The 24,550-nt window shown below is 34.0% G+C and overlaps 1 protein-coding gene across 4 annotated transcripts in view; it reads left to right on the forward strand.

Annotated features, from left to right (window-relative positions):
• Positions 1–24,550, forward strand: part of ANO5 (anoctamin 5) — a 95,520-nt gene that overhangs the window by 16,695 nt on the left and 54,275 nt on the right. The window contains exons 3-7 of one of the 4 annotated variants that reach the window (XM_003919922.4): positions 3,593–3,643; positions 10,633–10,674; positions 13,543–13,656; positions 19,188–19,256; positions 20,524–20,808. In XM_003919922.4, the coding sequence (XP_003919971.3) occupies positions 3,593–3,643; positions 10,633–10,674; positions 13,543–13,656; positions 19,188–19,256; positions 20,524–20,808 (561 nt within the window). The remainder of the gene's footprint in view (positions 1–3,592; positions 3,644–10,632; positions 10,675–13,542; positions 13,657–19,187; positions 19,257–20,523; positions 20,809–24,550) is intronic. The other 3 variants (XM_010329705.3, XM_074401241.1, XM_074401242.1) reach the window with 3 other exon arrangements.

The following is a 24,550-nucleotide window of genomic DNA, read 5'->3' on the forward strand; positions in this document are numbered from 1 at the left end:
TCAAAAGTGGAAACAACCTAAATGTTCTACAGCAGGTGAATGGTTAACCAAGTGTGGCACAGCCTTATTATGGAGTACTACCCCTCAGTAAAAAGGAATGGCCTATTAATAAATACAACTTGGATAGATCTTCAGGACATTATTCTAAGTGAAAGAAAAATATTAGAGGAACACATATGTTACAATTCCATTTTTATGACACTACTGAAATGACGCTATAAAGATGGGGCAAATTAGTGATTTCTAGGGGACATGGATATTGTAGGAAGGAAAGTGGACGTAAATGTAAAGGATTATCATGAGGGAGATCTTTGTGGATGGAATAGCTCTACACCTTGACAGGGCTGGCTCTTACCCAAATGCACACATGTGACAAAATGACTTTCAGCCATACAGAGCCATTTTACTCATGTAAGCTTCTTGATTATGATGTTTTACTATGGTTATGTAAGATGTAAATAACCACTAGAGGAGACTGGGTAGGGGTTACATGGGATCTCTGTGTATTATTCTGACAAATTCCTGTGATGCTATATTTATTGCAAAATAAAAAGTTAAAAAAGTAAATATAACTTATTTCACTTTCTTCAATGCTAAATTATATTTCTCTATTGACACAAAACAAGTTGTACACATTGCAGTCAATTTTTTTCAACCCATCTATAGATAGGAGGCAGTCAATTTTCAAAAAAAAGTATAATAGAATATTCATCCAACTATTGAATTAAGGCAGAATTTACTAGAATCAATGATTTTGTCGATTAGCAAATTTATAGATGTGATGAATGTTTAGGCTTTTATAAGACAGAAGAATATGTAGGAATTATTGGTCCATTATTTCAAAATTATTTTATACTTTGAAAGGGTCTTCTGTGCTTTTAAGATTGCTTAAACATTTAAAAACCTATTCTAGGGCTGGGCGCGGTGGCTCACGCCTGTAATCCCAGCACTTTGGGAGGCCAAGGCGGATGGATCACGAGGTCAAGAGATCAAGACCATCCTGGTCAACATGGTGAAGCCCCGTCTCTACTAAAAATACAAAAAATTAGCTGGGTATGGTGGCGCATGCTTGTAATCCCAGCTACTCAGGAGAATTGCCTGCCTGAACCACCCAGGAGTTGGAGGTTGCGGTGAGCTGAGATAGCACCATTGCACTCCAGCCTGGGTAACAAGAGCAAAACTCCATCTCAAAAAAAAAAAAAAAAAAAAACAACCCTATTCTAGTTTTACCTCTGATTTACAATTAGTACGAGTTCATCATTGGACATTGTTACAATCTTTTTGGCAATCCAGAGAATGCATGTGAATTAAACATGGATGATATGATTAATATATTAAATTTATTATATGATCACTAGACAGTAAGCAGAAATTAATTTTAAAAAGCCAACATTTATTGGGAACTTTCCATGTATTATTTAATTTCACTGTATGGAAGTTATGGTTTAAAGAGGTTAACTTGCTCAACTTTACAAATGTAATCAGTTTTACATGTGTATTTAATGGATTTTATATAATTGAAGAAAAAGGTTATGAAGCAAACTGAAACTATGTAAATTGTTTTATTGTTAAATCTCCTATGTTTTGGAACTGGGATTCTGAACACAGGTAATCTGATTCCAAAGCTTCATATTCACTGTAAAATAATACTTTAAAAATGCTGTTCTAAAAATCGTGTATAGAAGTATTTTCTTTCTGAATCTCCAAATTATTACTACTTAGGTTCAGAATATTTGGATAGTTATTCAGCTTTCATGATTATTTATAGCTTCTCTGAATTTTGCCATGTTTTATTATGAGTAGAAGTTTGTATCAATCATCCATTTATTAATTTCATTCCATTTTGTACCATTTCAGTCAATTATTTAATGGTTGGGGTCAGGGAAGGAGGCAACCTGAGTCATGAAGCCACAGCTACAGTAGAGGAGAATGTAGGATCGAAAACATCAAGGATTTTCCTTTTGCCTAAGACTGAGCTTATTAAGAAATGAGACAATGATTCAGCAAAATGTAGAAGTAATCTAAGTTATTTTATTTTACATTCTGCAAAGTGAAAATATAACCACATCTTTTGATTGGAAATCAGAGCAAAGATTTTTTCCTAAAGGTAGAGACTGTAAAGTGACTGGCCTTGTTACTCTTTGAATATAAGGTTTTCTTCTATCCTTCTATAAGCAAAATAACTAACATTCTATAATTGAAAAAGCTCAAATAATTGGAAAAACTTAGTCAATATATATGAAGCTATAATAAATTTGTTTATTAGCGAAATGTAGCTGCACAGTTTATTTTTAGAGGCTGTTGTTTCAGAATTGAGTGATCAAGATACTCTTTAACTTCATTTATTATCGTTGTACTTAGATGAGCTAGTGGAATTAATTCAAGGCCCACAAGTAGATAGAATCACATATAAGTGGATTATAATTATAACTATATTTTGGGCCTGTATTTACTCACAGATTCTCAGTCTTCCCACAACTCTTCCCATCTGTTTCAGTATTACTTTAGTACAATAGATTGCATTCATCTTGTAATTTATATTAAATATAGTAGCATGAAAATTGTATGTTTTCAAAATTCAAAATTATCTTTCATTCTCTTTTAAAGAACACAGAGAAATTACTGCTTTTGTGGCACATTCTATTACTTTGCTTTTATAGCATTGGGTATATTTCCAAGGTGCTCTTTGAGTATTTTTAAAATATGTCAATAGCATGTTTTGTCTTCTATTTTGAAAACTGATTTTTCCCAGCATTATTTGGGCATAATGAGATGCTAATTGTGATTTTTCCAAGAACAAGGTAAGTGAATTCCAATCTGTACATGAATTTCAGATCATTTCTATTAGTTGCTGTCTCTCCGTATGGAGTTACAGGTACATATTCTATTGTACCTGTAACTAGAGACTGCTGAGAAATGATTGGGTGTTATCTCAGGCCTGTGTCCTGTGGTGTGTGGACCATTCTGTAACCTGGGAAGTTGGGAATCTACTGTACACAGAGGGAAGCATCATTGTTGCATTAATTATAAATGGTTTGTGTGTATTTTATACATGTATGGCTTTTTTTGGAAAGGTTGTACATTCAGATTCTTAAGAATCCTGATGGTGCGTTTTCCAAGGTATTCCCTTTAATAATTTCAAATATATATTGAAAGGCATAACATAGTCAATTAATTCTGCCCTTCCTGTTGGGCCTGTTCAGGATGCAGTATCATAAAATGATAGACCTCCTTGTTATTTCTTTGTATATAGTAGTTCTTAACCATTTTTTGTATCCATTTTTTTTTCATGATTTTATAAATTTACCTTCCAAATTCTAATTCTCTCTGAAGGTTACTCTCTCCCCTCACTGCATAGACAAACACATCCTGCCCCACGGGCACATTTGCAGATACATACCAGAAATACATGAACACACATGAATGTGTATACACATATATATGTCCACAGACTTGCATATGATTTCAGGTGATTCCAGGTTAAGTGTTTCTGTGTAGAGAATATAGAGTTTTTGTTAGTGAATCTTAAAAGCTCCCTTTGCTCCACCTGCACTATTAATAACAGAATTATATCTTCCCCCGGTACTGTTAGCAGAGCCTGAGCAGCAGAGAGACCAGCTTTCTCATCAACGAAGAAACAATGGTAAGCTGTGACCAGTACTATCCTTTCTTGCATGGACACAAATGGGGCATCTTTTTGTAGTCTGCAATGGTGATGCTCTCTTTTTCACTTCAATTATTTGACATGCTCTTCTACATGGTATTTGAGAATGTATTACTTTAGGGAAAAAATTCGTTTCTGTAGGAAAAAAAATAACATCAGACATATCAATGAGAATGACACACTAAGCATAACACTTTGCTTGGATTTTATTTTTTTCCGGTTTTACAAAAGAGAAAATGACAGGTCTAAGAGGTGTAATGAGTTGACTAAAGTTATCCTTATGTTTAAGGGGTTGATCCTTTGCTAGCATTCAAGTTTCTGAGGCTTAGTTCAGCATTCTTTCTCTATTGCATCACTCTTCTTGTCTGTATGTACATACCTGAGGATAATCATAAAGAAGTACAATTCATTTAAAAATCAAACTTAAGTATCAATTAAAAGGTAAATAAAGGGACAAAGTTTTCATTAGTTTCTTAGTAAGTAAAAAATGCTGTTTGGGAAGATGGGGAAATAGAGTTATATCCTTATCCTGATAATTTTAACATAGATGATAGTTTGCTTTTCACTATGGTACTAATATTTAGTATTCTGGAATGAGGATTGTGAAATTGATCAAATTTAAACAATTGAAATGTTGTTGACTTGTTTTCTCTATTTATTTTTACTTATTTTTTTAACCACGTAAAGCATTTACATGATTCCTAAGTTGAAATCCACAGATCAAATAACATTTAGATAAGCCTAAAGCTTATACAAATTTGATATCACTCTTTAAGAAACATATGAAAACATATCTTATTTTAAAACATTTACAAAAATATTTTACCATAGGAACACATTGCTAGAGGCCTTCTTAAACCCTTGGAAGGGGCAGATGCAAGTAAGATCCCCTGAAGATTAGACTTTATTAGCTTGAAGGTAAATCTGTTTTAAGTTGAAAATATGAAAGTGTTTTCAGAGAAATCTTTCTTCTTTGTCCTCTCAGTCCTTTTGTATAATAGCTACCAATTTTGTTTGGCTTGTTTTTCCAATGCTATCACAAATGTCGCTAAAGTGAATACCTTTGGGAATTCTTATATATGTCGGTCATTATATTTTTGGTCATTTTATATTTATATTTTGGTCTTATAATATTTTGGTCATTTTATTTTTTGACGTGGAATTTATTTATCAGAGAAAAAAGGTGTATGTAATTTTGCCGTACCTTGCCAACCTCCCCTGCCTTTTGTGTTTGTAGCAAACGTCTGAGAACGCCTGTTTCCCCACAACCCTATCAGCAGTGTGTTGTTGTGCTTTTAGATTCTTGCCTGTCTGATGATAGTGGGATAAGATAATGGCTATTGGGAGCTATTCCACTTAGCACAGTATCTTAGTATCATTTACAATTGCATTTCTCACAATATGTGTGAGATATTTATCTTTATCTACGTTGAGTGGTCATTTACTTTGCTAGATCCCTCTGTTCATACATCTTGTCCATTTCCTGTCAGTTAGGTTTTTCTTTTTACTTTTTTTTTTTTTTTTTTTTTGGAGCACTTTACATATTTATCTCCCTGCCTGTGATAGAAGTTGCAGATATTTTCCCCAAATATATTAAATACCAATAATTTAATTTTTAAATTCTAAATGACTTTAAAATGACATATTTGATTCACTATATGACATTATCTTTGGTTAAACAGTTGTTAAACAGTACGCTTCTTTTTAAAAATAAACTTTAATATAGTTTTAGATTTTATTATAAATAAAGTCTAAATAGTTCCTTATATCCCACACTTATTTTCTCCTGTTATTAGAATCTTACATTAGTATGGTACATTTGTAACAATTAGTGAACCTATATTGGTGCATTATTATCAAATAAAGCTCATGCTTTATCCGGATTTTCTTAGTTTTCCCCTAATTGTTTCCCTATTCCAATATCTCATAGAGGATGCAGCATTGCATTTAGTAGTCACGTCTTCTCAGACTCCTCTTGGTTGTGACAGTTTCTTATACTTCTTTTGATTTTTATATCCTTCACAGTTTTGAGGAGTACTGGTCAGGTATTTTGTAGAACGTCCTTCAATTGGGACTTTCCTGATTTTTTGTTTTATGATTAGACTGGGATTATCTGTTTTTGGAGGAAGATAATAGAAGTATCATTCTCTTCATGTCATATCGAGGGTATATTCTATTAATATCACTTTATCACCCTTGATGTTTTAACCTTGATTACCTGGCTTGAGGTTGTATTTAGCAGATTTCTCCACTGTAAAATTACTCTTTTGTTTTTTTTCTCCCTTTCCATACTGCATTCTTCAGAAGAAGGTCACTATTTGAAACCTACAACAAAAGGATTGGGATTATGCTCTCCCTTCTTATAGATGAATCGATTACTTGGAATTGTTTTTTGTGTGTGGGAGATCTTTCTTCCTTCCTTTTTGTCAGTATGTACTTACAGATGTTTATTTTATACTTTATGTTATAAACCAAATACTACTTTATTTATTTTCTTGCTTAAATTGTTTTAGCTTTGGCTACTGGGAATTTTTGTTTTTGTTTTGTTTTTATTTAGTGACAGCGTCTTGCTCTGTTGCCTAGATTGGAGTGAAGTGGCATTATCATAGCTTACTGCAGCCTTGTACTCCTAGGCTCAAGCAATCCTCTCAACTCAGCCTCCCTGAGATTACAGGAGTGTACCACCACACCCAGCTAATTAATTTTTTTAATTGAGTCTCACTGTGTTTCTCAGGTTGCTCTCAGTTTCCAGGCTCAAGCAGTCCTCCCACGCAAGCTTCCTGAGTGGTTGGAATTGCAAGACAGAAGCCATATCAGTTGGCTGGGAGCTTTTTAGTTGATTTGTGTATTCCCCTGACATACCCCTATTATTATTATTGTTATTATTATTATTATAGTATTGTTTGGAGTATTTTCCTACTTTCTGACAAGATGCTCCAAGCTCATCTTGAACATTTCCTGCCACAGTCCTATAATCAACTGTGTCTCCATGAAATTTATATATATATATGTGTGTGTATATATATGTATATATATATATGTGTGTGTGTGTGTGTATATATATATATAAATGTGTGTGTGTGTGTGTGTAAATATCACGAAAGAAAAATTTATACAATCAGGGTCCTGGTAGACCTACTTAGTGTAGAATAGACTTACAAAGATGGAGTGTGGGAGAATCTCAGTATGTATAGGTCTAGTAATCTTTAATTTATTAAAATCCATAGAACTGAAGGAAATAGGGGAAGGAACACTTATTGGAACCCAGAAGGAAAACATCATATACTGAAGACATTATCAAGAGGCTCAGTGACCGTTAGTGAGGGGACATAGCCTTCCTTAATTCAACCTTGGGAAGGAAAACACTCTTATTCTTTCTAATCATTTGTGAGAAGCAAGAGGTTAAAGGAGCTTTTCGTTGCCTGCACAGGGCAAAAAGCAGGGTAGAGAGTAGGGGAGAGGGAATGTGCTAGGATAAACCAGAGGAATATCACTGGATGTGTTTTCCAGGAAAAAAATGGAGTCTTGTGGTTTCTACTTATGGATTCTACTGTGATTATTATGATAGAACCTCAATATAAATTATTTTATAAACATAGAATAATATAATTTTAAAAAATTTTTGATATAAAATGGTGAACAGTGGACTTGATTGAGTACCTAAGTGGTTACACAGATTGTCAATTTAGAAAGGTCACTAAGGTCACTAAATAAAATATAGAAAGATGGAAACTATTATGCTTAAGAGAACTATCTTAAAGTGACTACTGCAGAGGATTAGAAAGAATAGTTGCATAAGTATTTAGAGTTTAGTAAGCAAAGAATTGGAATTGAAAGTACAGACTAAAGGTGATTAAATAATGACAGATATGCAATTAGCAGATTTTGAAGGAGTGTAGGCCTTTTTAACCTCAGGGATGGTATTCCAAATATTTAATAACTGATATGGCATAGGCACAGACCAATCAGAAGGAACCTTTGAGTAAAATGGCCAGCAGCAATTAGTATGAATATATGCACAGTTTTTATAATTGATCTGTGCATATATTTAGATATTATTACCTTATGAGTCAGTCATTAATTCAGTCTCCTAGTGATTTCATCCAGTTTCAAGGCTTTAAGTACAATTGATATGCCATCTCAGTTCTCAAGTTAATGTTTCGAGCATAATCATTGCTCCTCAGTTTCACTTTTAAATACCCAAATGCTTCTTGAAATATGAATATGAACGTCTAAAAGATATCTCAAGATTAATAGGTCCAAAATGTAATTCTGGATCTTCCCCTACAAAAATTAAAAAAAAAAAAAAACTGTTTGTCTGAAGTCTTTCTCATCTCAGCAACACGCAATATATTCTTTTAGTAGCTCAAGTCAGAATTTAAAAAAAGTTTTCCTCTTCATTGGTTCTACATTGGACACAAATGCATCCATTGTAAGTGTGTAGTTTGATGAGCTTTAACAAACTATAATTTATGTAGATTTCCGTTACCTCAAAAGGGTGCCTTTAGCAATTTTCCTTCTACCCTATTCTAGGCAACTGCTGATTTGTTTTTCTTTCTAATGTAATTTATAAATGGGATTTTACAGTATACACTATTTTGTATCTGGCTTCTGGCTGCTTTTGCTCATTATAATGTTTCTAAGACTCATGCAAAACTCCAAATATTACTAATAAGTTGATTATTTTTAATATATCTGTATTACAGATATTATTGTTTATTGTTCAGTAATATTTCATTATATGGATAAACTGAAATTTATATATCCACTCATCCATCCATTCATAGATATTTGGAAAGTTTTCAGTTTGAGGACCATTATGAATAAAGCTGTTATGAACATTCATGTAAGAACTGTTTGTATAAATGTATATTTTTATTAATCTTGGCTAATTTCTTGAGAGTAGAATTTCTGGGACCTGTGGAAAATAAAGGTGTAATTTTATGTAAAACTGTCACACTATTTTTAAAAGTGATTGTACTATTTTTTATTCCTACCAGCAATGTATAAGGATTCTAATTGCTGTACATCTTCACCAACATTTGATATTAATACTGATATTGATATTGATAGATTTTTAATTTCAGTAATTCTAATGGAAGAATAATAGTATCTTGTGATTTCAATTCTCATTTCTTTTATAAATAACGATATTGCCCATCTTTTCATGGGCATATTGGACATTCATAGATCTTCTTTTGTGAACTATTCAAATCTTTTCTGCATTTAAAAAAATTGAGTTGATTGTCTTTGTATTGACTTATAAGAGTTGTTTATGTATCTGGATAGAAGACCATTGTCAATCTTATTTATTGTGAATATTTTCTTTGAATTTGTTTCTTGCCTTTTCATTTACATACAGCAATCTTTAGAAAAGCACATCTAGAAGTGAAGTTCAATTTGTCGTATTTTGTCTTTTATCATTGTTGCTTTTTGTGTTCTATTTAAGAAATATTTTCCTACACCAAAGTAGGGGAGATTTCTAAGACTTTCTTCAGTTTTATAGGTTTAGTTTTTATGCTTAGGTCTATGATCCATGAAAGTCAGAATGTGGCCCTGCATGGTCCTTTAGTGTAGGACTCTCATTTCTCAATTCTGTAATGAATTTAGGGAAAACATCTGAGAAAACCAGTAGCCTGTGAATCTCATGAAAGATACCAAGAAAATAAAAATACTGAGGTGAACAATTTCAGGCCATCAGAATAATATAGTTTAAAATATACTTTATACAGTAACCAACATTTGTCTTGTATCTTTTGTGTTTTAAATAACAGCAATATTAACTCCTCTATCTACATATAGAAAACATTAGTTTACAGGGCAGGAATTTTCACTCCAATAGTTACCAGTTGGTTAGGCTTCTTCAGCACATTCCAGGAAGAGACTAGTTTAAGTAATTGTATTGGATTATTTATCTATTCGTTACACTATAAAATACACACAGTTCTTGCTCTGTTATGCTATAGGTTTGGTTGTCTCTCAAATATAGTTGAGTATCCCAGATATTTTTGGGTAATTGCCTTCGTATTTTAAATAATGACCATGTAATTGAAAATTTGAGACAACTCAGCATTTGAATAATTGAATGACTTTTTATGTATTCTAGTATATTGCATGCTCATATGCTCATGAAATTTAAAAAAAAATAACTTTTTTAAACTTTTCATACCACACATCATCCCAGTATAAATGTAGTAATTTTACTTTCTTTTTCTGGTATATATAGGAATACTTAATAAAAAATATCTATTTTATTTTATATTCTTATTTCTATATGTTCCTTCATTATTACTTTTTTCTCTCTTCTCTTCCTTAATTGTATCCTTTAAAGAAACATGTATGGAGATGGAGGCCATTATCCTTAGCAAGCTAACACAAAACCAGAAAACAAATACTGCATGTTCTCATTGATAAGTGGGAACCAAATGATGGGAACACACTGGCACATAGAAGAAAACAACACACTGGGGTCTTTCAGAGGGTGGAGGTTGGGAGGAGGGAGAGAATCAGGGAAAATAACTACTGGGTACTATGCTTAATACCTGGGTGATGAAATAATCTATACAGCCAACCACTGTGACACATATTTCCCAATATTACCCATCTGCACATCCTGCACATATACCCCTGAACTGAAAAAATTTGAAATAAATAAATAAAATATAAATCCACAAATATTATTATTTTTAGTCACTGTTTAAAGAATTTAGGAAAATTTACTTTGAAGTCTCCTTTTGTTTTTTCTTTACATGTTTATTGCTTTCTACCCATTTTTTCTTCCTTTTTCCTGGGTAATTTCTATCCTCCAGCTTGAAATATCACACACACACACACACACACACACACACACACACACACTCACTTAGAAAATAATTGTACTGAGGGTTAGTTTGTTTGTGTCTATTTTTTGGAATCTTTACTGTAATTCTGGGGCAGGATTTGCTAATTCTCTATTGGTTGCTTCACAGCCTGCAAAGCGATACAATTTGTTCCTGAGGCGGCGGCTTATGGTAAAACCAGTGCTGAATGATGCTGCTTATGCTCTGGGTGGCTGCAGTGGTAGCCTGAGTTATTTTTCTTCTAATGAATACTTTGATTTGGGGGAACTTTGTTACTGATTCCTAATCCCCAGGCAACTGAAGTTTAAGAATAGTGGTTTTTAATTGGTTTTGGATTGGATGAAATCTACAGATCCTCCTCCTAAAATGTGTATACATACTGTATATACATACACACACACACACACACACACACACACTCGCACACACGCGAACACACACACACACACACACACAATTCATATGGTTTCGGAGATTGATGAATTCTCATCAGGAATTTAGGGTTTTATTTTGTTTTATTTTCAGATAGAGTCTCACTCTATCGCCCAGGTTGGAGTGCAGTGGTGCAATCAGGGCTACTGCAGCCTCAACCTCCCAGATTCAGGTAATCCTCCTACCACAGCCTCCTGAGTAGCTGGGACCACAGGTGCACGCCACCATGCCCAGCTAGTTTTTGTATTTTTAGGAGAGATGAGTGGTTTCAATCATGTCCAGGCTGGTCTCGGAACTCCTGAGCTCAAGTAATCATCTCACCTCGGCCTCCCAAAGTGCTGGGATTACCAGCATGAGTCACCATGCCCAGCCAGTAATACAGATTTTTGAACCACAGAATAACTACATCCTTTACAGAGAAGCCACTCAGTTGTTTACATAATTACAAATAGGTATTTCTAAGGACAAATAAAATGTAAACACAAACAAATGCACACACATACTACAAAATATATTTATATCATGTTTTTAGCAAAAAAAGCATGATTTTTAGTAATACTCAGTTATATTGACAGAATTATCAGATTTTTCTGCCTCAGCATTAACTGATTTTTATTAATAGTCCTAAGACATCGGCCTCATAGCAATTTACAAGGCTCCCAGTGATTTTTTTCATATTTAAAACAGATTTACAGTTTATCATCAGGATATTATATAATGATAGAAATTTGAGTCTTCCTAGCTAGGCTGTGGGTTTCATTCATGAAGACAGTGTGCATACCCATTTTTGGCTGAGCACTCAGGAAAATCATCGGAGTTATTGTTCTCTTAACTACTTTGTCTATTTCCTAGTTTTCAGATACTCTGAATGTGACTTTTGTTAATTCCTATGTGCACATGTTCTGTCACCAGAACTGCTTTCTGTGTACCCAGGTTTAGCTTGTGTAAACAATACAAGTACCTGTAAATATATTAATTTTTGAAAACAAAACAAAAAATAACAAAAATCCCTCTTTCATATAAAATATGACCATCACAGACTTAAAGCAAGAGGACTACTTTTTCCCCTCTAATTTTTGAGCTTTGATTTTATTTAGTCTACGTAGTATTTTTTTTTCTGCCTCAGTTGACTTCACAGAATTTTAGTGAATTTCATAAGATGCTAATGCTGTGATAATTTACAAGAGTGCCAATGATTTGTTTGGTTTTGTTTTTTCTTTCTTTTCCATTTTTAGTGATTTATAGTCAAAGTATAATATGATAGCAGTTTGATTTTTCTCAGATTCTTTTAGGAAATAGGAGATTATTATCCTTTGGCCCAGGTGAATCGAACTCAGACATAACATTTGAGTGACTATATTTTGGCACTTAATCTGTAGGTTTCCTGGATGTTTTTAAAAAAATTTTTTGTTCCATTTTCCACTCATTTCTTCCTGTGCATTGCAGCTAGTTTTTTCTGAGAAACATCAGCTTTGCATTAGCTGTATAAATGCACTTACTTTGTTCATAAACCACAGATCAAACATTAGGTTTATGGCTTATTCACATATAAGTGATCTACATTCATTCCCTTTTCTGGGAGGCCTGTCTCACCTTACTTGGGTAAAAAATGCCATAGGGTACTATAAAAGAAACTCAAAAATTAATAGAAGCAATGGTGTGAAAATTAAAACCATATAGTTACTCATTTGCATGTGAGCTAAAGCAATTGGAAAATTATCTCATTGACAGACACTATATTATCTATTTGCATAATTCTAAGTATAATAATACATGTAGGCCTTTATAAGTATTAAATATTGCATATAAACTTTGAAGAAAGCCAAATAAGTCATACATGGACTCTCTTCCTTCTGAAGCTCTCTAGTGTTTTTGCTGTTTTGAAAATGAAGGAATTAATGAACTAACTATACAACATGTGAAAGTTGAACTTGTAAGTGTGATTATTATACTAAGAGATTCATGCAAATTTAAACAAAGGATTGATTTTTGCTCACCTGGGAAATTGATGTTGAAGGGTGAGTTGCATGAAACCTGTCTTGAGACACCGGCTAATAAGCTACCTGCTTTCTAATATTTAACTACACCTTGATTTTATTTTAATCTTTACAAAGTTGAATTTGGAAGGGACAATTTTATAAAAACATAGAATAGACATTACTCATAAATTTATTTTCTTATAGTGAGACTCCATTAACTTGTCTGTAATTGATAATACCCCCAAAGTTGTGTGCAGCTGTGAATTATTTATTGGACTAAGTGATATGTTGTTTAATGAAGATAACAAGTCTGAATATGCATTTTGGGATCAATGTATACATGTATTAATTTCATATTTTTGCATTTGCAGCATTTTTGTTGTATGTGCATGTAGTTAACATGCTTATCTTCCTCCTGAGTCATTATTTCTCAATGTTTTATATGGAATTTCACTTTATAAAACAAAGCATAATCTGTTGCTGAAAACTCTGGTTATTTGTCTTTGACTTGTCATTTCAAGACTGAAAAAAAGTAACTGGCGACTAAATGATAAATAATTCCTTTTGTGCTTTTGTCATTTCAGAATAAAACTATAATTTAAAATTGTGTCCTTTATGTCTCCTGCAGTTTCAAAAAAATCAGCAAAGCAAAGATTCTATCTTCTTCCGAGATGGGATTAGGCAAATTGACTTTGTGCTTTCCTATGTTGATGACATAAAGAAAGATGCAGAGTTAAAGGCGGTAAGTGCTGTCTAAGAGAAGTGGGAATAATAAAAAGAAGCACATCTTATAGTTTCATATACATATATGCATCGAATTATGTTGTAAAAGTGAGAGGCCCTGAAGCGTTAACTGAAAACTGAAACTGAGTAAGATAACTGTAAAGTAGGCAGCCTAAGAATAGACATGTAAAGTCAATGTTGTTTTTTGGATATTTTGCATATTAACTTCTTTTTCTTCTTCTTCTAAGTAACAGATTATTTTTATAGCTCACTTTAGATATTAAATGTAACTTCCAAAATTTGAGGTGTGTGTCTGAATATAATAATTACCTTTTGTCCAGGCGCAGTGGCTCATGCCTGTAATCACAGCACTTTGGGTGGCTGAAGTGTGTAGATTGTGAGGTCAGGAGTTCAAGAACAGCCCGGCCAAGATGGTGAAACCCTATCTATACTAAAAATACAAAAATTAGCCAGGGATGGTGGCAGGCGCCCATAATCCCAACTACCTGGGAAGCTGAGGCTGAGGCAGAGAATTGCTTGAACCCAGGAGAGGAAGGTTGCAATGAGCTGAGATTGTGCCACTGCACTGCAGCCTAGGTGACAAAGTGAGACTCCCTCTCAAAAAAAAAAATGATAAAAATAATAATTACCTTTTGTGTGATATTTTTATTTTGGAAAGGTATGACTAATCTATTCCTCCTGGCATGGCCTTTATAATTGTGCCCTATGCCTGATTCTCTTTTACTTGTATTGTAACACCTCACTTTATGAACTTACTTATTCATGTTTTTACTTGTTTGTGTCTCCAGCAATGTAAATTAAGTTTCTGAGGTGAAGTAATTTGTCTTCTTCATTGCTATATACCCAAATCCTAGAACAGCGATTGGAGTATAATGGATGCTCAATACTCAATATTTGAAATCATAAATTAATCCATTTTTAGACACATATGTATGTGTGTGTACATACACACACATTGACTTGTGTACTTGAAAAATAAATGTTATATAAAATAAAAATAAAGATATTATTCCCACAAGATTCTGTACATATATAGGTCTGCCCCTTTTCTCCACCCACTCCCTGGAAAGCCTTCTACCAGGCCTCTGAAATTCATGACCCATTATCATTTTCATCTCTTCTCTAAATGTTCCCTTCAAACCTCTTTGAGGTTTGTTGCTTCCCCTAGCAGGCCTTTCAAGTGATGGTTATTTTTCTTTACACAGTATTTCCCTAGGGATGGGGTAAATGCTGCTTGCCCTCCTTGTATCTTGTTGATTATACTCTGTTCTTTACCTGTCCCTGAAATTTCTGGGATTTAAATCTCATGAGATTTATTGTTACCCTGCATTGTTTTTGTCATTTGTCTGTCTCTGGATCTTTATTCCTCAGCAATTTTTGCTCCTGGATCACCGTCAGTCTCTCCAGCAATCTTTTTCAGATCACTGATAATATCAATTCATACTTAGATGATGATTTTGGCATTCTGGCCTCTCTGTTCCTTGACTTCCCTTTTCCATTGATCTTAGCTTCTACTCAGCCATTCACTCACTTAGAACTTGTCATTATTAATGTCATTACTAATTACAACTGCAACTCCTTATAATCTCATTCTGTGAGAACAACTGTCTGACTATGCCTCAAATCTTTCAGACCCACATTATTCTTCTTTCAGTCTCACCAGGACCAGATAAGATGCAATCGTCTTAGTACTTTTTACTGCTCTTATTCCCCTCTCAGTCTTTATTCAGCCTATGCCTCATGGTCAACAATTGTAATTACTCTGTTGCATATCCAGTCAAGTCCCTTGCCTCTCTCCTAGTTGTACTTGACAAAACAACAACTTTAATTAAAGCCAGCCCCACCTACTACATGCCAGTACCCATACAGAAAGAAAAACTTACCATTTTTTTTTGGAGGAGGGGATAACACATTGTGATTGATAGCCTCACTGGAAAGATGGTGCCAAGCAGGCTGAAACTGATCTCCTCCACCATCCATTCTTTCGTCAGCCAGCACACATTTCAACCCATACACCCATATACACTCTTTTTCAATCCATAAAACTTGAAAGGAGTAACTACCTAATATAATGCAACTTTCCTATTTAAAACCGATAATACACTTAACTTCCCTCCCCAAAAGTAGACTTCCTAAAGTGTAGCTCATGTGCAACATCTGGCTCTGAGGTCTTGAACTCCATTTGAGTGTATTATTATTAATCAGTTGTAGATATTCCTTCTCATGACCTGGCAACTCAACTTTTTTTAAAATTTTTTTTAATTTTTGAGTCAGAGCCTTGTTCTGTTGCTCAGGTCAGGAGGCTGAGGCAGGAGGATCAATTGAACCCAGGAGATCAAGGCTGCAGAAAAACTTACAATTTACTGACTGACTTTACCTTATATTTGTGCCCATGGACCTCAACTGGGTCCTCATGCTTTGTGGGAATCATACTTTCCTTCCATATTCTGTTGTCTTCCATTCTCCTAGATGACTGTTTTATAACAGTTTTTCTCTTCTTACACTTCCAACACTTCTTCAAGTTTAACTGATCACACTTTTCCGCTTAATTGAGAAAACTGAAACAAGAAGAGAAAACCTATAAATTTCCACCACCACACCTGTCCACCCACCAGGAATTTTGCCTGTGTAAGCTACCTTACTTTCTGTTACCATAGACAAACTATCCTACCTAAAGCCAACTCCTCCACTTCTGCCCTTGATTCTGTTTCTTCTTGCCTATTATTCAGGACTGCCAAAGACAACCCTCAAGTTTAGGGGTTCATTAGAAAGAATCACAGGACGCAGTATATAGTCATGCTTATGGAGATGATTTGTTACAATGAAATGATACAAAGCAAAACCAGCAAGGGAAAAAGCTCATGGGAAAAGTCCAGAGGAAACCAGGAGCAAGCTTTTAAGAATTCTCTCTCAGTAGAATCATAGGATATACACTTATTTTTTCCAGCAACAGTGTATGAAAACACATGAGAAATAGCTATTAAGCAAGCCCATTGCAGACTAAGTCCCCTAGGTTTTTATTAGGGCTGGTTACCTTGTCACCTTCTGCCTAGCACATACCAAAATTTCATACTTTCAGAAGGAAAGCAGATATTCAGCATAAATAACACTGTACAAACAGTATAGGCAAAATGAGCCACTCATCGGGTCTGGGAGTGGAGGAAACTCTTCAGAAAAGCAAGGCCCCAGATACTGGAACCTACCTTTCTAAAGTTGCAGCAGATCTCTCTAAGGACAGCAGTTTAATGTCTGCCTTATTAGCTTTTCTGTATACCTATTTTGGGATATTGCTTGTAAAATTATTTCTTCTTTCTCCTAAATTATATTTGATATTCTTTACTAGGACATTTTCTTTAATGAACAAATACACTGTTAATTTTTCTATGTTAAAAAAATTGAAACGCCTCTTTTTGGTCTCAATTTTCCTACCAGCTACTATTTCTTTTTTTTTTTTTCCTACTAAATTATATATTAAACCCATTCCTTTCAAGCCTTCATTCCAGCCACTCTGCTTATCTTGTATAAAATCCAGTGTTCAAGCCCAGCACTCATCTTACTTTACGTATTAACAATACTTGAAACAGTTGATCCTTCCCTTTTCTATTGTGTATGTTCTTCATGTGGCTTCCAGGACTCCACATTATCTTAGTTTTTTCTTATTTCACAGTTGCTCCTTCTCAGTCTTTACTTTTTCCAAATCTCTTATTATCGAAGTGCCTCAGGGCACAGTCCCTAATCCTCATCTTCCCTTAACTTACACTGATATATTTTATCATTCTGTCTCACAGTTTTAAAATTACGTATTTTATGATTTTATATGTATTAATCATACAATTCCAGAATTTACTTTTCCAGCCCACATTTCTCCTCCAAATGTGCATAACTAAGTGGCTATTCTGCATCTCATACCTTCAATAAGGTACTGGCATAACAACAGACACACAGACCAATGGAATACAATAGAGAATCCAGATATAAAGCTATGCATTTAAAACAAGCTCATCTATGACAAAGTGGCCAAGAGTATACAAGGAAGAAATGGTAGACTTTTTAATAAATGATGCTGGTAAAACTGGATAACTATGTAGAAGAATGATACCAGACCCATATTTCTTAACATATAAAAGATCAAATGAAAGAGGATTAAAGCCTTGACCTGAAACTACAAAGCTACTAGAAGAAAACACTGGGGAAATGCTCCAGGACATTGGTCTAGACAGACTTCTTGTGTAAGACCAGGCAATTAAAGGAAAAACAGACCCTGGGATTATAGCAAGCCAAAAAGCTTCTGCACAGCAAAGGAAAAGTACCTATTATTTGATGAATAGGTAAAGAAAACATGGTAAATACATAATGGAATATTTTTTCAGCCACTGAATAAATGAAGTACTATCATTTGCAGCCATGGATGGAACTGTAAGCCATTATGTTAAGTGAAATAAACCAAGCACAGAAAGACAAATGTCATAGGTTCTCACTCGTATGGGAGGTTAAAAACATGGATCTCATGAAGATAGAGTAGATTGGTGGCACCAGAAGCCAGGAAAGGGAGGGGAAAGAAGGGGAATGAAGAGTGGAAAACAATATAAATGTATTTATTACTACTTAACTGTACACCTAAAAATGGTAAATATTGTAAGTTTATATGTATATTTTAATTCTAAAAATTTTTTAAAAAAGAAACATACTTTTTTTTTTGTCATCCATGCATTGTTTTAATAAAGACTGGTTGGGTGGTTCACACCTATAATCCTAGTGCTTTGGCTGGCTAAGGCAGGAGGATAATTTGAGGCCAGGAGTTCAAGGCCAACCTAGGCTAGATAATGAGACTTGGTCTCTACAAAAAAAGTTTTAAAAAAATTATCTGAATGTAGTGACACCTGCTTGTAGTCCCAGCTACTCTGGAGGCTGGGGAGGATTACTTGAGCCCAGGGGTTTGATACCACAGTGGGCTGTGATTACAACACTGTATGCCAGCCTGACAGAGCAAGATCCTGTCACTACAAAACAAACAAATGTAAAACTAAGCACCCAAGTGATTATTTAGTATATTTCAGTAATGACCTATAGTTAAATTTGTTTACTTTTTGCTAATAGAAGCCATTTTGGCCTTCAGGATTAAAAAGTCTTGATGACATACTGGCTTAAAATTCCATTAAATATATAACTTATTTGAAGAATATTGATCTTTCTAATAGTGAGTCTTTTCAGCTTGGAGCATATGTCTCTGTTTATAAAGTTTTTTTTTTTTAATTTATGTTATTCAGTAAAGTTTTGTACATTTCTTTAGATAGAGGCTCTATGTATTTCCTGGTTATTATTTCTGGATACACTGCATTTTTGTAGTTGTTGTGAATTACAGTGCAAGAGAAAAGCAGTACTTGACATTCAGATGGCGCACACTTACATATAACCATGGGAAGGGCAGAGACCCATCCAGAGTCACAGCTATTGCATATTGAATCTATTAATACTGAGCAAATAAAGCAAAAGTGTTCTACATAATTCTATTGGTTATTTTTGCCATAGGAAAGAAGAAAAGAGTTTGAAAAAAATCTTAGAAAAACAGGTCTTGAGTTGGAAATTGAAGACAAAAGGGTAATTATAGTTATTAATTTATACCCCTCTTTCATTTAAGTGTCGTTTTCTCCTATTCTGGCCTTTGACTGGACAGACTCTGTGGGGGCAATACAATAGCTCTTTTGGCTACAGATACTTGTAGTAGGATGATAAGGCCTTAGTCATGCAGGTAAATAGATAAGTATTGTGATGATGTGATAATCAATGGAACACTTTATAAATGGACATAGTTTCCATCAAGAATTTAAAGAAAAAGTTTAGCCTTTTTCTCATAATAGTTTTATTATGAAGTCTTCCTATAACTTGGAACCCTAAATAATTAACCATGCTGTCTTGCAACATAACCTGCTATTTAAGCCAAGATGTTCTTCCTGTTCATGAATATGCCAAGTTTCCTTTTTAACCTCATTTTATTTACTGTTTTTCTATAATTTCCTTCAAAATTGTTTTTAAAGGCCTATTTAATATCTCACCCTGTGTGAAATTTCTAATAGGTCCATCCTGGGCAACATAGCAAGATCCTGTCTCTACAAAAATTTTTTTTTAAAAAAATTAGTTGGGCATGGTACCTGTAGTCCAGCTACTTGAGAGGCTGAAGTGGAAGGATTGCTGGAGCCCAGGAGTTCCATGGTTGTGCCACTGCACTCCAGCCTTGTCAACAGAGTAAGGCTCTGCCTTAGAAAAAAAAAGAAAAAGAAAAATGAAAGGATTACTCTCTAGTTCTCCCATTTTTACTAAACTGATAAATTATTATACCACACAATCCATAACTTTTTCCTATGTAATGAACCTTCATTACCTAAAGTTCTTCCTCTTTGGGTAGGCTACATGAAGAAGCTGGGTAAGAAGGGTGAGTACCTTTTGCAATTTATATATATCCCTGATAGAACCTAAGTAAAATTTTGAGTTTATAGGTTGTTACTAAGAACTTAAGAAATTGCCCAGAACTACATAGGTAATTGTGGATTTAGAGATGAGTATACATTGACCATGAAATAAATTTTTTTAAAATATTCTTTCTCATTTGTGTGTGTCTTTGTATGTCTCTATCTCTCTGTCTCTCATATATGCACACACATTATATGTATACATATATACATGTGTATGTAACTATAACTATATATTTTGTGAATTTCATTTTCTCAAACTTTTGCCTAAAAATTTTAAAAAATTAAAAATGCTTTGATGTGTTTGAGATTTTATAAAATATTGTTTCTTTTATCTAATCATCTCAGTAACAAACTGACCAGTGATGCTTTCTGCTATTTTGCCATTTTTTATGAAGGATTCTGAAGACGGAAGAACTTACTTTGTCAAGATCCATGCCCCTTGGGAGGTATTAGTTACCTATGCTGAAGTCTTGGGAATCAAAATGCCTATTAAGGAGAGTGATATTCCACGCTCTAAGCACACTCCTATAAGCTATGTGCTTGGACCTGTAAGACTCCCACAGAATGTGAAGTATCCCCAACCTGAATATTTTACTGCCCAATTCAGCAGACATCGGCAGGAGCTGTTCCTCATTGAAGATCAGGCAACCTTCTTTCCATCCTCATCAAGAAACAGAATTGTAGGTAGAGAAGACTTTTGGGCACATCCCTTCAAATATGAGATGTGTGCTTGTGTGTGCTTTGATACATGTGCATATGTCATACTGCAAGGTGTTTTGTATAGGATATAAGCAGTTGGTTATGTTGGGAATTTTGAAAGTGTGGTTGGAACACATAAACCTGTTACCATCCCTAACTCTCAAACTGTTGTATAAATATGAGTAGTTGATAGTATGTGTGTAGTAAAGAAAGAGATGTTGTACAGTATTGGAAAAAGCAATTAATCGAGACCTAGAGAATTTTGTAAGATCTTTGAAAATGGTTTTATAATCTTGGAGTTTGGTTTTATACATTCAGTGCATAGTAGGGGAAATATTTATAATTCCAAATGGAAATGAAAATTTTTAATTCATTTCTGTATGGATAGAATTTGAGAAACCTCAATATGTTTTTCCTTCATTTAAAACTATTTTTCACCTTCTATATAGTATTGTTCCCTTTCCATTTGAAGTCTTAGGATCTTTAAGTTTTCTATTAAAAACCTATCTCAGAAACAATCATGGTTTTGTGCCACTGTTTCTTTGCATTTAGACAGGAATAGTATCCACTTCATAGGTTACGCAGATAAATAAATTAGTTAACATATAAGAAGGTTTGAGCAGTGCCTGGCATATACCAACTGTTCAACAAGTGTTAGATATTATTATCGTTATTTATCTGACTTTCAGAGGGAAAAAAATTAAGGTTCTATGTTATTTTTTATAGCTTACTTATTTTTAAAATATATGATTGATGCATAATTGTACGTATTTATGTGACAAAATATGATGTTTCAATACACGTATATATTATGTAATGATCAAATTGGGATGAGTAGCATATCCATCACCTTAAAATTTTTATTTTTCTGTGATGAGACTATTCAAAAACCTCTTTTCTTTCTATTTTATTTTATTTATTATTTTTTATTGCATTTTAGGTTTGGGGGTACATGTGAAGAACATGCAAGATTGTTGCATAAGTACACACATGGCAGTGTGATTTGCTGCCTTCCTCCCTGTCACCTATATCTGGTATTTCTCCCCATGCTATCTCTCCCCAACTCCCCACCCCCTGCTGTCCCTCCCCTATTTCCCCCCGACAGACCCCAGAGTGTGATGCTCCCCTCCCTGTGTCCATGTCTTCTCATTGTTCAACACCCGCCTATGAGTGAGAACATGCGGTGTTTAATTTTCTGTTCTTGTGTCAGTTTGCTGAGAATGATGGTTTCCAGGTTCATCCATGTCCCTACAAAGGACACGAACTCATCCAAAAACCTCTTTTCTAGCTATTTTGATATTTTATTGTTAATGCTAGTCATTCTATTATGCAGTAGAACCCCAGAACTTATTCCTTTTGTCTAACTATAACTTTGTACCAATCGACCAATCTCTCCCATTCTTTCTTCCCCCTGCCTCTCCCCATTCTCTGCTAACCACTATTCCACTCTCTACTTCAATGACAACAACCTTTTTTAGATTCCACATGAGTCAGATCATATGGTGTTTATCTTTCTATTTTGACATTAATGTCCTCTAGGTTCATATTGTCACAAATGACAGCAATTCATTCTTTTTTATGGCTATATGTAGCCATAAAATTTATTTAAGTGTGTGTATACATCTTTCTTTATTCATCCACTGATGGACATTTAGGTTTATTCCACATCTTGGCTGTTGTGAATAATGTAAACATAGGATGGCAGATATCTCTTAGATATACTGATTTCATTCCCTTTGGTATATGCCCAGTAATGGGATTGTTGGATTATATGGTAGCTCTATTTTTAATTTTTTGAGGACCGTCCATATTGTCTTTCATAGTGGCTGTACCAATCTGTATTCGCATCTGTAGTGTGTAAGGGTGCCCTTTTCTCCACTTCCTCTCCAACACTTGTTATCTTTTGATTTTGTATATTAATTTAATCACCAGGGTTCTAACAATAAGATCCTTTTCCTTCAGATTACTTACTTTCTTTTCCTGAGGAATTAAAGGTCTGATTCTATTTTTTTCTAGTTCCTAAATAAATATTTGTAAAATCCACTGACAGGAATATTCAACAAAATGTAATTCCTAGAATTTAGTATACAAATTCACAAACTAAAAATGTTCTCCCCCCTCAACCTTTTTTTTTTTTTTAACCAGGATTAAACAACAACAAAAACCTAAGTCAGGATTTGTGGGAATAAAGAGCAAATGACGCAGAGTCAGACCTTGTTTCAAGTCGTAACTCTCCTTCTTTCTAAATACGATGATTTCTCTTAAAACAAATAATTGTAATACTGACATTATTGTGAAAATCAAGTAAAGTAATGTATGTAGTGCACTCTGAAAACTGAAAAGTATTTTAGAGATATTTGTTGCCTTGAAACGTTGTTCATAAAAAGCCAATGAACTCGTTGGAACAAATTAGGAACTTGATCAGGAATAGAAATATCAATATTCATTTACCACTACTCGTTCTTTATAAACAGTGTCAATACCTTAGGCTAATTCAACCTTAAAGCACAATTTATCTTCCTTCATAGTGTAGCAACACTGTTCTTGCGTTATTGAGGAAGATATTTGGGAAGTTAATATAGAAAAAGTCCCTTCCTTTTTATCCTCATCCAGAACACTAGATTCAGTGGATATACAAACTGAATAGTATTACAAGAGCATCTTACATTAGTATAGAATTTTAATGTTTCAAAGCATTTCACAACCATCAGGGCATCTGAGCTTCACAATACATAGTGTATATTTTATTGTCCATGTATGTGATATGTTTGTGTATATACACACCAATATGTAGATTTGTATATGTGTATATGATGAATATATGTGATTATGTGTTCATACCTTTTGTTGTGGAAGAAGGCCAGACTTTTTAACATGAACAAAGATCTAGATTTATCCATATGTGCTGGTAGACAAGCTTACACTATCAATATGAGATTTCAATTAAACATATGGCCAAGCAATTTCTATGTATATAGAAAGTGAAACAAATAAGATATATCTAATCATTTTAATTGTAATGTATTTCCTTAAAGCTAGAGAACTAGTTTTGATAGGATACCAATGCTAAATTTCAGTTCATTTATGGGGAAAATTTTCCATTGCACTAATAATACATAATATATGGATTCATATCAGTATCTTTTTTGTCAAATAATACTTCACAGCTGGATTTTATACATTCTAAGTGTACTTCTTCCCAACACAGTTGCTTTTTGATAGCGTTTTTTAAAATTATCTTAAATTTAGGTTTGTAAAGTATTTTAAAAGTTCAGATTCATATATTCAGTCACCTACAAATCATGTCTGTGTACCTATCAAAAGCACTCATGTTTGACCTGCCTAAAGCCAAACATTTTAGCTATTATTCCCACATGTCCTCCTGACCAGTATCAAAAAGCAAACAGACAAAAATGATCCAAACCAGTTCCTCTTCTAAGTATCCCTCTTCTCATGAACAGCACCTCCACTCAGGCATCAGTAAGAAGCCTAAGATTTATTTATACTAATACTCCTTTACCACCCATGTTCACCCACCACTAGGTTCTATCAGTTTAACTCCTAACTCTCTTTTGAATTTGTGCTCTTCTATCCCCACCTCCCCTATTACCAAATGATCGAAAATTATAGTCGTCATTTACGAGATCTACAAATATGCATTTTCATTGGTTTTCCTACCCATGCTTTTGCCACTCTCTAACATAGACATCCAGAATTATCTTT

Source organism: Saimiri boliviensis, chromosome 6 (genome assembly GCF_048565385.1).
Source record: "Saimiri boliviensis isolate mSaiBol1 chromosome 6, mSaiBol1.pri, whole genome shotgun sequence".
Taxonomy (NCBI): Eukaryota; Metazoa; Chordata; class Mammalia; order Primates; family Cebidae; genus Saimiri; species Saimiri boliviensis.